The 12,584-nt window shown below is 43.9% G+C and overlaps 1 protein-coding gene across 1 annotated transcript in view; it reads right to left on the bottom strand.

Annotated features, from left to right (window-relative positions):
- The window catches only part of UBAC2 (UBA domain containing 2), a 271,053-nt gene extending 259,825 nt beyond the window's left edge, over positions 1-11,228 (bottom strand). The window contains exon 1 of the mRNA XM_043995830.1: positions 11,064-11,228. Coding sequence (XP_043851765.1) covers positions 11,064-11,094 — 31 coding nt within the window. The 5' untranslated portion in view covers positions 11,095-11,228. The remainder of the gene's footprint in view (positions 1-11,063) is intronic.
- Between the last annotated feature and the right edge of the window lie 1,356 nt (positions 11,229-12,584).

Here is a 12,584-nt window from a genome sequence, read left to right as displayed (position 1 = left end):
ATTTAAGCTCCCTGAAGGGAGAGGGGGGATTATTAGGTCTTTGTATCCTCAAAAATTTGCAAAAAACAGGTACTGAATAAATGATTGCTGAATTAAATTGAAATGTACTAAATATGCATTTTTAAACTACTTGATAAATTTCAGATGGGGTTCTTAAACCTAAGTTTAACTAATGAAAACCAGCTGCCACAGTATTGTTTTATCTCAACCCTCCATAGAATCCTTTCCTAATGCCTGACCATGGCTGGCATTAGCCCTGCCTATGCCAGAGGAGTACAAGTTTTGGCCATTTCTAGCATGGTAAAAAGTCTTCATGCATGCTTTTTTTTTTTTTTTTTAGTAAGGCAATTGGGGTTAAGTGAATTGCCCAGGGTCACACAGCTAGTAAGTGTTAAGTATCTGAGGCCGGATTTGAACTCAGGTACTCCTGACTCCAGGGCCGGTGCTCTATCCACTGCGCCATCTAGCTGCCCCCCATGCATGCTTTTTGAGGACCAGACTAGCTAAGCAGAGAAAAGCTCATCATCAGTAGGCTGCCCACTTGGGGATGAATTCTTTATTCATCCTGACCCCCCAAAACAAAGAAAAATACAAAATGCTGTAGCCCCCCATAGCTCCCTTTCACTTGTGCAGTGATAGTGGCAGAGGGGAAGAGTATTAAGAACCACAGCTTTTAAACTGTTTTTAACTTTGCACTTGGCTGTTAATAATATAAATGTAAGGTGCCTGCCTGATGACCAAGGAGTGGACATGCTACTGGAGGAGCTGAATCATATCAGTCTTGACATTCTCACCAGCAAAAGGAAGTAGCTAAATAAAAAGATGATTCACAAATTCTCCTTGAAGGGACAAAGAAAAAAGTAGGTGGAGGAGCTGGTTTTATCATATGCCCGAAGACAAGAAAAATAATTTTGTGAATAACTGACCTCATACTACAGTGTTCACAGTAAGTCCTTGCAAAAAGACTACTATGAAAATAATTGCAGTTCATGAACCAACATCTATTGCTGAGAATGAACACAAAGAAATTCTATGACAAACCTGATAAGTCCTTCAACATATAACTAATATTTATATAGCTCTTTTATGTTCCTGGCACTGTGTTATAAGCTTTACAATTACTATCTCACAAGAACCTTGGGAGGCAGGTGTTATTATTATTCCTATTTTACAGATGAGGAAATTGTGAGGCAAATGGAGGTTAAGTGACTTACCCAGGGTCACACAGCTATTAAGTGTCTGAGGCTAATTGTTGGTGGAGCTGTGAACTGATCCAACCATTCTGGAGAGCAATTTGGAATTATGCCCAAAGGGCGATAAAGCTGTGCATACCCTTTGACCCAGCAATACCACTTTTGGGTCTTTTTCCCAAAGAAATCATGGAAAGGGGAAAGGGACACACATGTACAAAAATATTTATAGCTGCTCTTTACGTGGTGGCAAGGAATTGGAAGTTGAGGGGGTGCCCATCAATTGGGGAATGGCTGGACACGTTGTGGTATATGAATACAACGGAATACTATTGTGCTGTAAGAAATGATGAGCAGGAGGAGTTCAGAGAAACCTGGAGGGTCTTGCGTGAGCTGATGATGAGTGAGATGAGCAGAACCAGAAGAACATTGTACACAGTATCATCAACATTGAGTGTTGATCTACTGTGATGGACTATATTCTTCTCACCAATACAATGGCACAGAAGAGTTCCAGGGAACTTGTGATGGAAGAGGATCTCCAAATCCAAGAAAAAAAAAAAAAAAAGAACTGTGGAGTATAGATGCTGAATGAACCATACTATTTCTTTTGTTTTTGATGCTGTTGTTTTTTTCTATTTTGAGGTTTTTCATCATTGCTCTGATTTTTTCTCTATAACATGACTAATGCAGAAATATGTTTAATGTTATTATGTGTGTATATATATATAACCTATATCAAATTACCTGCTGTCTAGGGGAGGGGGGAGGGAGGGGAGGGAGGGAGAAAAATCTGAAATTGTAAAGCTTGTATAAACAAAAGTTGAGAACTATCTTTACATGTAACGGAAAAAAAATAAAATACTTTATTAATTTTTTAAAAATTTAAAAAAAAAGTGTTTGAGGCTAGAGTTGAACTTATGTCTTCCTGACTCCCAGCTCAGTGCTCTATCCACTGAGCAACCCAGCTGTCCAAGTGCCATGCACTTTGATACACAGGGACTTCACAACAAAAGTAGAAATAAGTGAGGATGGTGAAAATATATCAGAAAGCTTGGGGACAGTAAGGGAAACCCAAACTCATAGACTACACAGACTCGTGCCTCAGTATCATGAATACTATCTTGAAGCAAAGAATCTGCAGGTACTGGATGCAGAGATCACTGAATATATCACAGAAAAACTAAAATAAAATGAGAGAGATTTTTTAACAAGGGAAAATACTCATTATTGATATGGAAGTCATCCCCGAATCAACTAGGAATAGTCAAGACTACTGATTAAGTAAGGCCAAAATTAGTATAAAACTAGAAGAACAAGTGTGAGAAAAACATACAGCATGCTCACTGAAACTCAAGTTTGACCTACTTAAACAAGTTATTCATAATGAAAAATGGGTAATGAGCAGTTAAAATAACAATTAATCTTAGACCTAAATTTAATGAACGTAAATTAACTGCCACAAGACCAAAATAATCTAGAAGGTACATCAGTCAAACATTTAGTTGATGTCCCAAATAGAAAAAGATGCAGGCCAAAGGCAACACTGGTTTAAAATATAAACCCATTTATAACAACCATCTTACCAAGAGGATGATGATAATACAACAGCAAACATTTATAAAGCATTTAATATGTGCCAGGCACTGTGCTAAGCACTTTGCAATTATTGTCTTATTTGACCCCCACAACCACCCTTGGAAGGTGGTATTATCTCCATTTTACAGATGAGAAAACCAAGCCAAACAGAGGTTCATTGACTTGCCCAAGGTCAAACAACTAGTGCCTGAAGTTGAATTTGAACTCAAATGTTCTTGTCTTCAGGCCTGCACCACTTAGTTACCCCAATGATGGAAGATTATGATTAAAAGTGCTTCATGAAGCTGAGAAACCAGTTCAATTATAGTTGGCAAGTTCAAGCAAGGTCTCTTGATTCTACTCTGACCCCTGCAGTCCACTCACCCAGGTACCACCTTTTTTAGGCCTTCATCACATCTTACCTAAAACAGAAATAGCCTTCCAGGTACATGTCTCTCACGATGCTGTAGAATTAATTTTTCTTAAGCACAGATCTGACCATGTCATGCTACTCAATCAACTCCAGTGGCTTCTTCCTATGGCCACTATGATCTATATAAGCTCTTCTGTTTTGCTTTTAGAAGTCCCACATAACATCACCCCCGCTTATCTTTCTAACCTCAATGGGCATTACTTCCACATTCTGAGAATCAGCCAAATTGTCATCCTCGACACCCCACAAATACAATACTCCATCTTCCATTTCCAAGCCTTCTTTTCATAATCTCTTTCTTCCTTTAAGACATAGCTCAAGCAGCATCTTCTGCATGTAGCCTTTTCTGATGCCCCCAAATACCAATGTCTTCACTCCCAAATTACTTTGTATATAATTGCTTGACATATATTTGCATTTCTTCACTTTATATTTATGCTGTATATACTTTTGCTTGTGTGGAAAGCATGTTTTCTTATAACATTATTGCTTTTTGCTTCTCTTCTTCAGGATTGCCCTGAGCTACTATCTGGATTCCCAATCAGTTGTCCTTTCTTTTGTTCCTTTAGGGAGATATGCCATTGTAGATTCGAGTTTTTCTAATGTGCCAATTATTTCTTCAGTGCGAGCCATCTATTCTTTTCTCTAATTCTCATTTCTCTTTTAAACCACTCAGGAAGAGCATGTTATGGTCCCAGCTTCTCAAAATTCACAAGGTACTTTGCCTCATTTGTTTTAAAGTGTTTACTCATAGAATGCCCAAATTTGTTTACTAGATCTGGAGGCCATATTTCCTGATGCTGTTTATGTCTTCCCTGTTGGTTAATCTGCTTATGTTCAAAGTTTTTGAATTTTCTTCCTCCTGAAGACTTCTATAATTTCAAAGTTTGGGGTTTCTTCCCCCCTTACTTTCCCCCACTGATCACTTTCTGACTCCATCTGTTGGTGGTTTCCTTAGGGGCTAAAACCAAAGCATCTCAGCCACCTTCCACATTGGGTAATTCACTGTTCAACACAAGCCTTAGTTTCTAGCCCAACTTGACTTTTGAGGAGATAGAATTAGCCACAGATAGATGCTGGACTTTCCCCTTCAGAGAGTGCCACATAGGAGAGCCCCTCCCACACCCCATGACACCTGCCCTGTTGCCTCTGTTCCTCAGTTCTCTGGACCAGAGAGACTGATTGCTGCCCCTCTGCTGCTATTGCTGCTGGGGTGTCAGGGTGTAGAGCTGAGCTCTCATAAACCCAGCCCCATTTCCTCTGTTCCTCTATTCTTCTGCAAATCTCTATTGCAGCACAGATCTCTGCTGTCAGGGTGACTATCCTGGCCTCAGCAAATTTCTGCAGTTAAGAGGCTAGATCTCCATAGCACTGGAAAGGGGCTGTGGGGATATTCAGAGTATAGGGTTGAGTTTTCACCTTCTTTGGATTCTTGGTGTCCTAGACTGTGGAGATAAGAGAAATTCTCTCTCATGCATTCTATCTCAAATCATTTGTTTTGAAGAAGTTGTGAGGATCAGAGAAAATTCTGTCACATGACCTGGAAGTCCTGTTGTATTTATTGTCTTTATTATCCTTGTTGTCTCTCTCACTAGATCACAAGCTCCTTTTGTATTTGGATTCTTACTACCTAGCAAAGTTCTTGGCACACACTAGATGCTTAACAAATTCTTATTAGGGATAAAAATCAAAGAACAACAATAGGAATCAAAAAGTTCTGGAAAGACTTTTATAACAAAATGATGTCACTAAGCAAGCTTCACAGTCCCAGACATGCTTGTAAAGGAACAATGAATGGTACTAAAGGGAGCGAAGAAGGGTAAAGCAGCTGAACTGGGCTGTGTGTGTGTGTGTGTGTGTGTGTGTAGAAACCACTGTATGTGGAAGTGAAATATGTGCAGGCAACTTAGGCAATAATTTACAAGACATCTAAAGGAAGGGAAAACACCACGATCTCAAATGGCAACTGAGAAAATAACTACCAATCTACTTATCTACTTTCCATTTGCATGAAATTTGTATAAGAATTATCTATATACTCATTGATAATACCCTCAATGGACAGGTCAACTGGGAATAGGAAGCCTTTTGCAGACAATATTTTCCAGTCAGATAATTTACTAAAAGCTGAGGAGAAGAGTCCACTGCAACTATTGTGTGTTATTTTTCTAAAGAGATGATTTCCCAGAGTAGACCACTGCTTCAAAGGTCTCTTCCAACAAGCTGTTGCCCAGCCCATCCATTTATGGATGTGACCATATCAAGGTTATGAAGGACAAGCCAAGAAGCCACCTTCATTAATGGAAAACTGAATCATCAAGATTCCTTGAATGATGTGAGATAATCTTGTTAAACTCTCTGATCAAAAACAGTAAGTAAGGAGTAAGAGGGAGATAAACGCCCAACAAAGTTGACCACTACTGTGATGGGAAATCCAGTACAAAGTCCAAGCTGAAGTGGGACTCACTTTGCATCATGAGGTCCTTCCAAAGACAGGGTGCTGATAGCATTAAATATCAGTACACAGAAGAGCCTGCTGGAAGAAATATGGAGCTGCTCCAAAGAGCCAGAGACCTGGCCATTCACACACTTAAGACCAAATGAATAAAGAATGTGCATCTCTTGCCCTATTTCTGATATGCAACTAGAGGGAAAAGCACATAATCAATACAGGAGACGACATGCAAACAAGATATATTCATGATTAATTGGGGATAGTCTTAAAGGGAAGGCACTAACATTAAGGAGGATCAGAAAAGGATTCTTGAAGAATTCTTGGGATTTTAGCTGAGATGTGAAGAAAGCCAGGAGGCAAAGACAAGGAGGGAGAGAATTCCAAGCATGAGGGCCAACCAGTAAAAATACAGAACTGGAAAATGAAGTCTCTTTGTTCGAGAAACAGCAAGGAGGCCAGTGCCACTGTGTCACAGAAGACACGGAGGGGAGAGTAAGGAGACTGGAAAGGAAGGGTTGATGAAGGGTTTTACAAGCCAAACAGAGAATTTGATATTTGATGCTCGAGTTAACAGGGAGCCACTAGAATTGATTGTTTAGGGGAGTGGGTAACATGGTTAGACCTGTGCTTAAGGAAGATCACCTTGACAAGTGATTGAGATGGATTGTAGTGAGGAGAAACCTGAAGCAGGGAGCCCAACCAGCTGGCTACTGCAACAGTCTAGGCCTGAGCTGAAGAGGACCTGTCCTAGTCTCAGAGGTAGGAAGGAGGCATATGTGAAAGATGTTACAAAAGTAAAATCGATGGGATGTGGCAAGAGATTGGATATAGGGATGAGAATGAGGTATTAAGAACAATCCAGCCTGGATAACTGGGAGGATTAGTGGTGCCCTTGACAGTAACAAGGAAATGAGGAAGAGGGAGGAAAAGAATAAATTCCGGAAGTATCAAGCTAAAGATGTCTAGAGGACATCCAATTCAAGATCTGAAAGGTGACCAATGATATACGCACACACCTCCTCTTCTGACATTGCCACCAGCCGGAGCAGCTTCTCACCACCTCAAGTCTGGACTATTTTCATAGCATGCCGATAGGCCTCAAGCCTCTCCCCAATCCCTTCCATTCTCCAATAAGCTATCAAAGGGATCTTCCTAGGGTTCAGATCTGACCATGTCACATCCTACTCAATACTCCAGTAGTTCCCTATCACCTCCAGGATCAAATATAAAGTCTTCCTTCTGCATTTAAAGCCCTTCCTAACCTGTCCCCACTACCTTTCCATTCTTCCTATACTTTATACCCCATTATCCATTGCGTGGTTCCCAATCTTAGTCCCATTGCCTTCAAAGCCCCAACCGCCACCCCCAATGTCATACGCTAAAGCTACCTGCTCCCTTCCGCTGTGCTCTCTGGAATGCCTGCTCCATGGGCAACAAACTTGCTTTCGACGTAAATCTTTTCCTTACCCATCCTTTCATCTTTTGGCTCTGATTCCTTGCTCCCTCCTGGAGACAATGTCCCCCTGGCCACCCTTTCCAACTCCAGCTGCAGTTTCACTCATTCTCCCTCACTCAATGGCAAAGGTTGGGTAGTTGGAATATTCTTTCTCTAAACTGCAACTTTCAGGCTTTCCCTCTGCCTCCATCTTTGCCCTTTGAAGATTCACTTAATCCACATCTACTCCCCAATCAAAATTCTGATAACCACTGTCTACCAACTTTCAGACCCCTCTCCTTTCTTCAACAAGTTCCATGCCTGGCCCATTCTTTTTTTTTTTTTAGTGAGGCAATGGGGGTTAAGTGACTTGCCCAGGGTCACACAGCTAGTAAGTGTTAAGTGTCTGAGGCCGGATTTGAACCCAGGTACTCCTGGCTCCAGGGCCAGTGCTCTATCCACTGCGCCACCTAGCTGCCCCCCATTCTTTCTCTAATCCCTCATACTAGGGGACTTCAACATGCATATGGACACTCCCTCAATCAATCGCATTATCCTCACAGTTTCTCAACTTACTCACTTCCTATGACCTCCTCTTCCTGTCTTCCACCTCACTTAAGCTAATCAAAAATATGGTCATGCCCTTGAACTTGCTGTATCACCCACAAATGCTCCACTTCCATGTTAATGAACTCTGAAAGTCTCTTCATTTAAACACTTTATTGTCATTCCACTCTCCTGCCTTACAACTCCAAATCCTGTTCTTTGTCCCCATAGTGACCTCCAAGCCCTCGACGACTCCATTTTCTCCCCAGTCACCACCACATGGAGTAGCTACAGTGTACTCCTTCCTCCATCTTATCCCCTTTATGAACCAGTTCAATGCTACACTATCCTCTTCTCTTTTTTTATTTTGCAGGGCAATAGGGATTAAGTGACTTGCCCAGGGTCACACAACTATTACGTGTCAAGTGCCAGATTTGAACTCAGGTCCTCCTGAATCCAGGGCCAGTGCTTTATCCACTGCACCACCTAGCTGTCCCCTATCCTCTTCTCTTACCCCTTGTATCACCAATCTTGACCTATCAACCCTCAGTCTTGACTCACTCTCACTATCTCCCTGCCTTCACATGTTCTTGAATGAAGGTGGAGAAAAATCACACAACCTTTCTATGTCTACTATAAATCTGTGCTACATAACCTAAATTGGGCCTCAATACTACCAGGCAATCTTTTTATACCTCCCTAATTAACTCACTATCCCACTCTCCACAGTGGCTCTTCCAAACCATTTTTCATTGTTCCTCAGACATCCCATGGTTTTCTCTCCCTTAGCCTATATAAGCTTCCTTTGCATATGTTGTCTCCTCCATAAGCATAAACTCCTTGATGGCAGGACTGTCTTTTGTCTTTTTGTCTTCCTGGAGTTTATCATAGTGCCTGGTTCATAGTAGGTGTTTGATAAATGTTAACTGATTTGAATGTAAATAAGAGAAAAATGGAAAACAGAGAATAGAAACAGAAAAGTTAATAATGTAAATGAAACTGGTAGCCAAGATACTTGGTGATTTTAGCATCATAGTGAATCAGTGATAAAGACAACATTTTAAATTCCTTTAATCTCAGTTCATAGGATCATAAAATTTTAAAGTTGTCTAGTCCAACCCTCTCATTTTACAGATGAAGAAAATGAGGCCCCAGAAGGTTAAGTGATTTGCTCACCAGATACATAGTGAGCTGGGATTTTAACTCAGGTCTTTTTAATCCCAATCCAGGACTCTTTCCATTTTATCAAGGGTCGTCTTCTGCTCTTGAACCATCTCTTCATCTTTGCCGACAAAATTGTATTTTTTTAATGTTGAAATATCTGATACAATAGTAAAGATTATTCACATGTGATGCCAACTTATTTGAGCATGTCTAGTTTTTGAGCAATACATTTATTTGAACATGTCATCATATTAGTAATACATGAAGTTGAACTAGTTTACAGAATACTTTAGTATAAGGACAGGATATGAGAATGCAGCTGCTGATACTGATAATGGGCTGTAAAAACTATTGGAAAAAAGATCATTTTATTATTAGGAATACAAGACATTATTTGATTTGTGTAATTCAGTTCTAACATGAATTCCCGAAATTTGAATACCAGGGAATTTCAAATTTGAACCCAGATGTGACAGGGAGCCAAAGGACTTTACTAAATAAAGGAGGGTGATGTAGCCAGACCTGCCCCTTAGGACCATTACTTTGACAGCTTAGTAGACAACGCATTGGAATGGGGAGATATTTGCAGCAGACAGACCAAAAAGGAGAATACTGCAATAGTCCAGGTATGAGGTGACAAGTCCCTACACCTGCATCGTGGTTGTACAGAGGAGGGAATGTTTGAAGGTAAAATCGACCAACTTTGGCAAGAGACTGGATAGGGAGGGGGGGATAAGAGAGAGTAAGAAAGTGAAGGATGACATCTAGGTCATGAGCTTCTCTAAACAGTAATAAAGAAGTAACAAGACGGGGCAGCTAGGTGGCGCAGGGGATAGAGCACTGGCCCTGGAGTCAGGAGTACCTGAGTTCAAATCCAGCCTCAAACACTTAACACTTACTAGCTGTGTGACCCTGGGTAAGTCACTTAACCCCAATTGCCCCACACAAAAAAAAGTAACAAGAGAAAAGGGGATAATATGACAGCATGTAAAGCGCTTGAAGCACTATATGTTAACTGTTATTACTGCAAACCTAAAAGACTAACAAAAATGCTATTTTTATTGCAAACCTTAAAGCACCACATAACCACAAATAAAAGCATTTTTTAAGCACTTACTATGAACAAAGCATTGTGAAGTTCTGGAAATACTAACAGAAAAGTCAGTCTCTGCTCTCATTCTAATGGAGAAGACCACATTTTCGGAAGGTTTCTGCTTCAAGTCAGCAAAGTCCCACGGTCCTTAGAGTGCATTATTAGATCATTATTCTGTAAATGCTAGCTATTATTATGATGATGTCAAGGTTTAATTGGAGTTGATTTAATAAACAATATACCTCTGGAGAATCCCAGGCTCCAGTCCTTCAAATTCAAGAGTAAGCCCTGTACACACACTTGCAACTGTTACAAGGCTGTCCTCCTCTGCCCTCTACCTGCTGACCACTAGCATTCATTCAAGTGAAACTACAGAACCATACATACTTAGCCGCAAAAATCACTTTGCCATCTCCTCAGAACAGCGTCCTAAACTCTTCCCTCACTTTTAACCTAAGCATACTTTGAAAAGCAAAGATCATAGCAAAGAGGAGCGGGAGGGAGAAGATACAACTGCGGAAGCGATTCCCGAACCAGTGAAGGAAATAGCATCTCTCGGTCCTTAGGACTAAAAGTCACTGTGGCCCGATTGGGGCCCGGAGCAAACACTCGCTGGGGAGTCTCCCGAAATCGGCAGGCTCCCCACGTCACCTTCCTTCCAGCCTGGTACGGTGACGAGTACTGGCGAAGGGTACAGGTGAGCAAACCAGCTCGGGAGGGGGATGCCCTGCCAAGTGCACAGCCGAGTTCGTGTTCCGAGCGGGAGTGTGGACGAGCCCAGCCCCACCCAGCCCGGCCCGGCCCGGCGGAGCCGCACGTGAATGCGCCCTCCCTCCTCCTAGGACACAGGTCACAGCCGGGGTCCCGGTCAAAGGAGCCGGCCCAGCCGTTGGAGAGGAAGGGGGAGCCTGGACGATTCCAGGAGCCCAGAGTCGCCGCTATTTCCTAGCCAAGGACCAGAGCTGGGCAGAGTCACGCCCACCCCGGCGCCCGCGACCGCTACCCCCTCCCGCCCCGCCCCCAGTCCCAGTGGAAGGGTGTTACCGGGGTGCTAGTACTCTCCGCCCCTCCCACAACCCCCCCCTCAACCACACACCCACTTCCCCTTCCCCACCGCCCACCCCAAGCCTCCTTCGGGGCGGGGCCAGGGGGGCGCGGCCGGTACTCACAGAGCCCACTCGATCCGGTGCTGGTGAACATGGTCCCACTCCCGATCCCCCGCTGGGGGGAAGGTCTAGAGATAGAGTGGGGGGAGGGGGAGAAACGGGGAATGAATGGGGGAGGGGCGTCTACCGCGTGGGGGAAGGGAGGGGGTGTGGAGGTGTGGGGGGGAGAAGGCGCCTTTAGCGCAGGCGCAGGCGCAGACACAGCGGGGTCTAAACTACCACACGACTCCGCTACCCGCGATCGGAAACACGAGACGCCACCGGGTGGTCATTACGCATGCGCGTGCGCCCGAGCGCACATGCTCCGTCGGCCCGCCCCTCTTCCTGCCGGGGAAGGTGGAGTTCTATGTTTCCGGGGTCTCGCTTCTCTCTAAGTGAATCGAGGTGGTAGGGGAGGGAGGGGGATACAAAGAGACTTGAAAGGGGACTGGACCTTCATTGACCAGGCCGCCGGAGGGCGGGACTGGGTAGTGAAAGGAGAACGCTGGGTCTGATTTGGGGTGATCCTCACACCTAGTTCCAGATCGGCCCTACCTTTGTTAATAGTAGAAAAGACCTCCCTCCCGCTTCGCGCTATGGTATATTCGGGACCGCGGCGCCTCGCTCCCCCCCCCTCACCGCCGTGCAGTTGGTAGCGCCGGTTCATCGGCGCATGTTCCGCAGGATTTAGACCCAGGGTTCATTCTCCGATGAGAGCCGTGGCCGCTTCAGTTCCGGGGTTAGGGGGAGTTCAGCTGGTCACCCTAGCTCCCCTTCTCGGAGCAGAGCTAAAGTTTCCTTGCTGCCTTTGGTCAGACCAGGAGATAATTTCCTTCCCCCCACTTCGGAGGTCTTGCGAGGTCGCGGGGCTTCGTGGATTCCGGGGAGAGACTTCCTGCCCGAGTGTGAGCCTCCCACCCCCCTGCAGCTACACTCTTGTCCTAGCTCGAGACTGCCCGATGCTCCCACTCACCCACCGACGCTGGAGGGGAGGGCTTCACCGTGAGCTTTCCTTTAAAAAACGGGAGCCCCAGCGCCTTAAAACGTCATTACAAATGATGCTTCTTCCAGGAAGCCCTCCGAATCCCGCATGCTCTTGGAACGTGGGTGATGAACTTGTCAAAGCGCTCGGATCTCCCGCATCTCTCGTGGGCTGTCAGTATCACGTATCATCTTGTATCTGGCCTTTCATTAAAGCCTGTGCCACGTTGTCTTACATAAGCTCTGAGGGCAAAGGCTGTTTTGGATTTGGATTCAGAACATCTGGGTCCAAAAGCGTGGACCAGCCACCTAATAGCTATATGTTCTTTCCTTCTCTGGGCTTTCCCTTACTTTTTCAGGAGATGCACTTAGCATTGTTCCGCAGGCGCGTAAAATGTTTCCTGAATTGAAAATTAAGAGTATTGAACTGGATAACCTCAAAAGCTGCTTCAAACTTTAAACCTGTAAACACTGGAGGGCCCGTTTCTCCTTGCATAGGCCACAGCTCCTCACATAATAAGTGATTAGGATTGTTGAGCAGATAGAATTTCTGCTTTTCTTAGG

The sequence above is a fragment of the Dromiciops gliroides genome, chromosome 3, assembly GCF_019393635.1.
Source record: "Dromiciops gliroides isolate mDroGli1 chromosome 3, mDroGli1.pri, whole genome shotgun sequence".
Classification (NCBI taxonomy): domain Eukaryota; kingdom Metazoa; phylum Chordata; class Mammalia; order Microbiotheria; family Microbiotheriidae; genus Dromiciops; species Dromiciops gliroides.
This window is presented reverse-complemented; position numbering and strand designations above follow the sequence as displayed.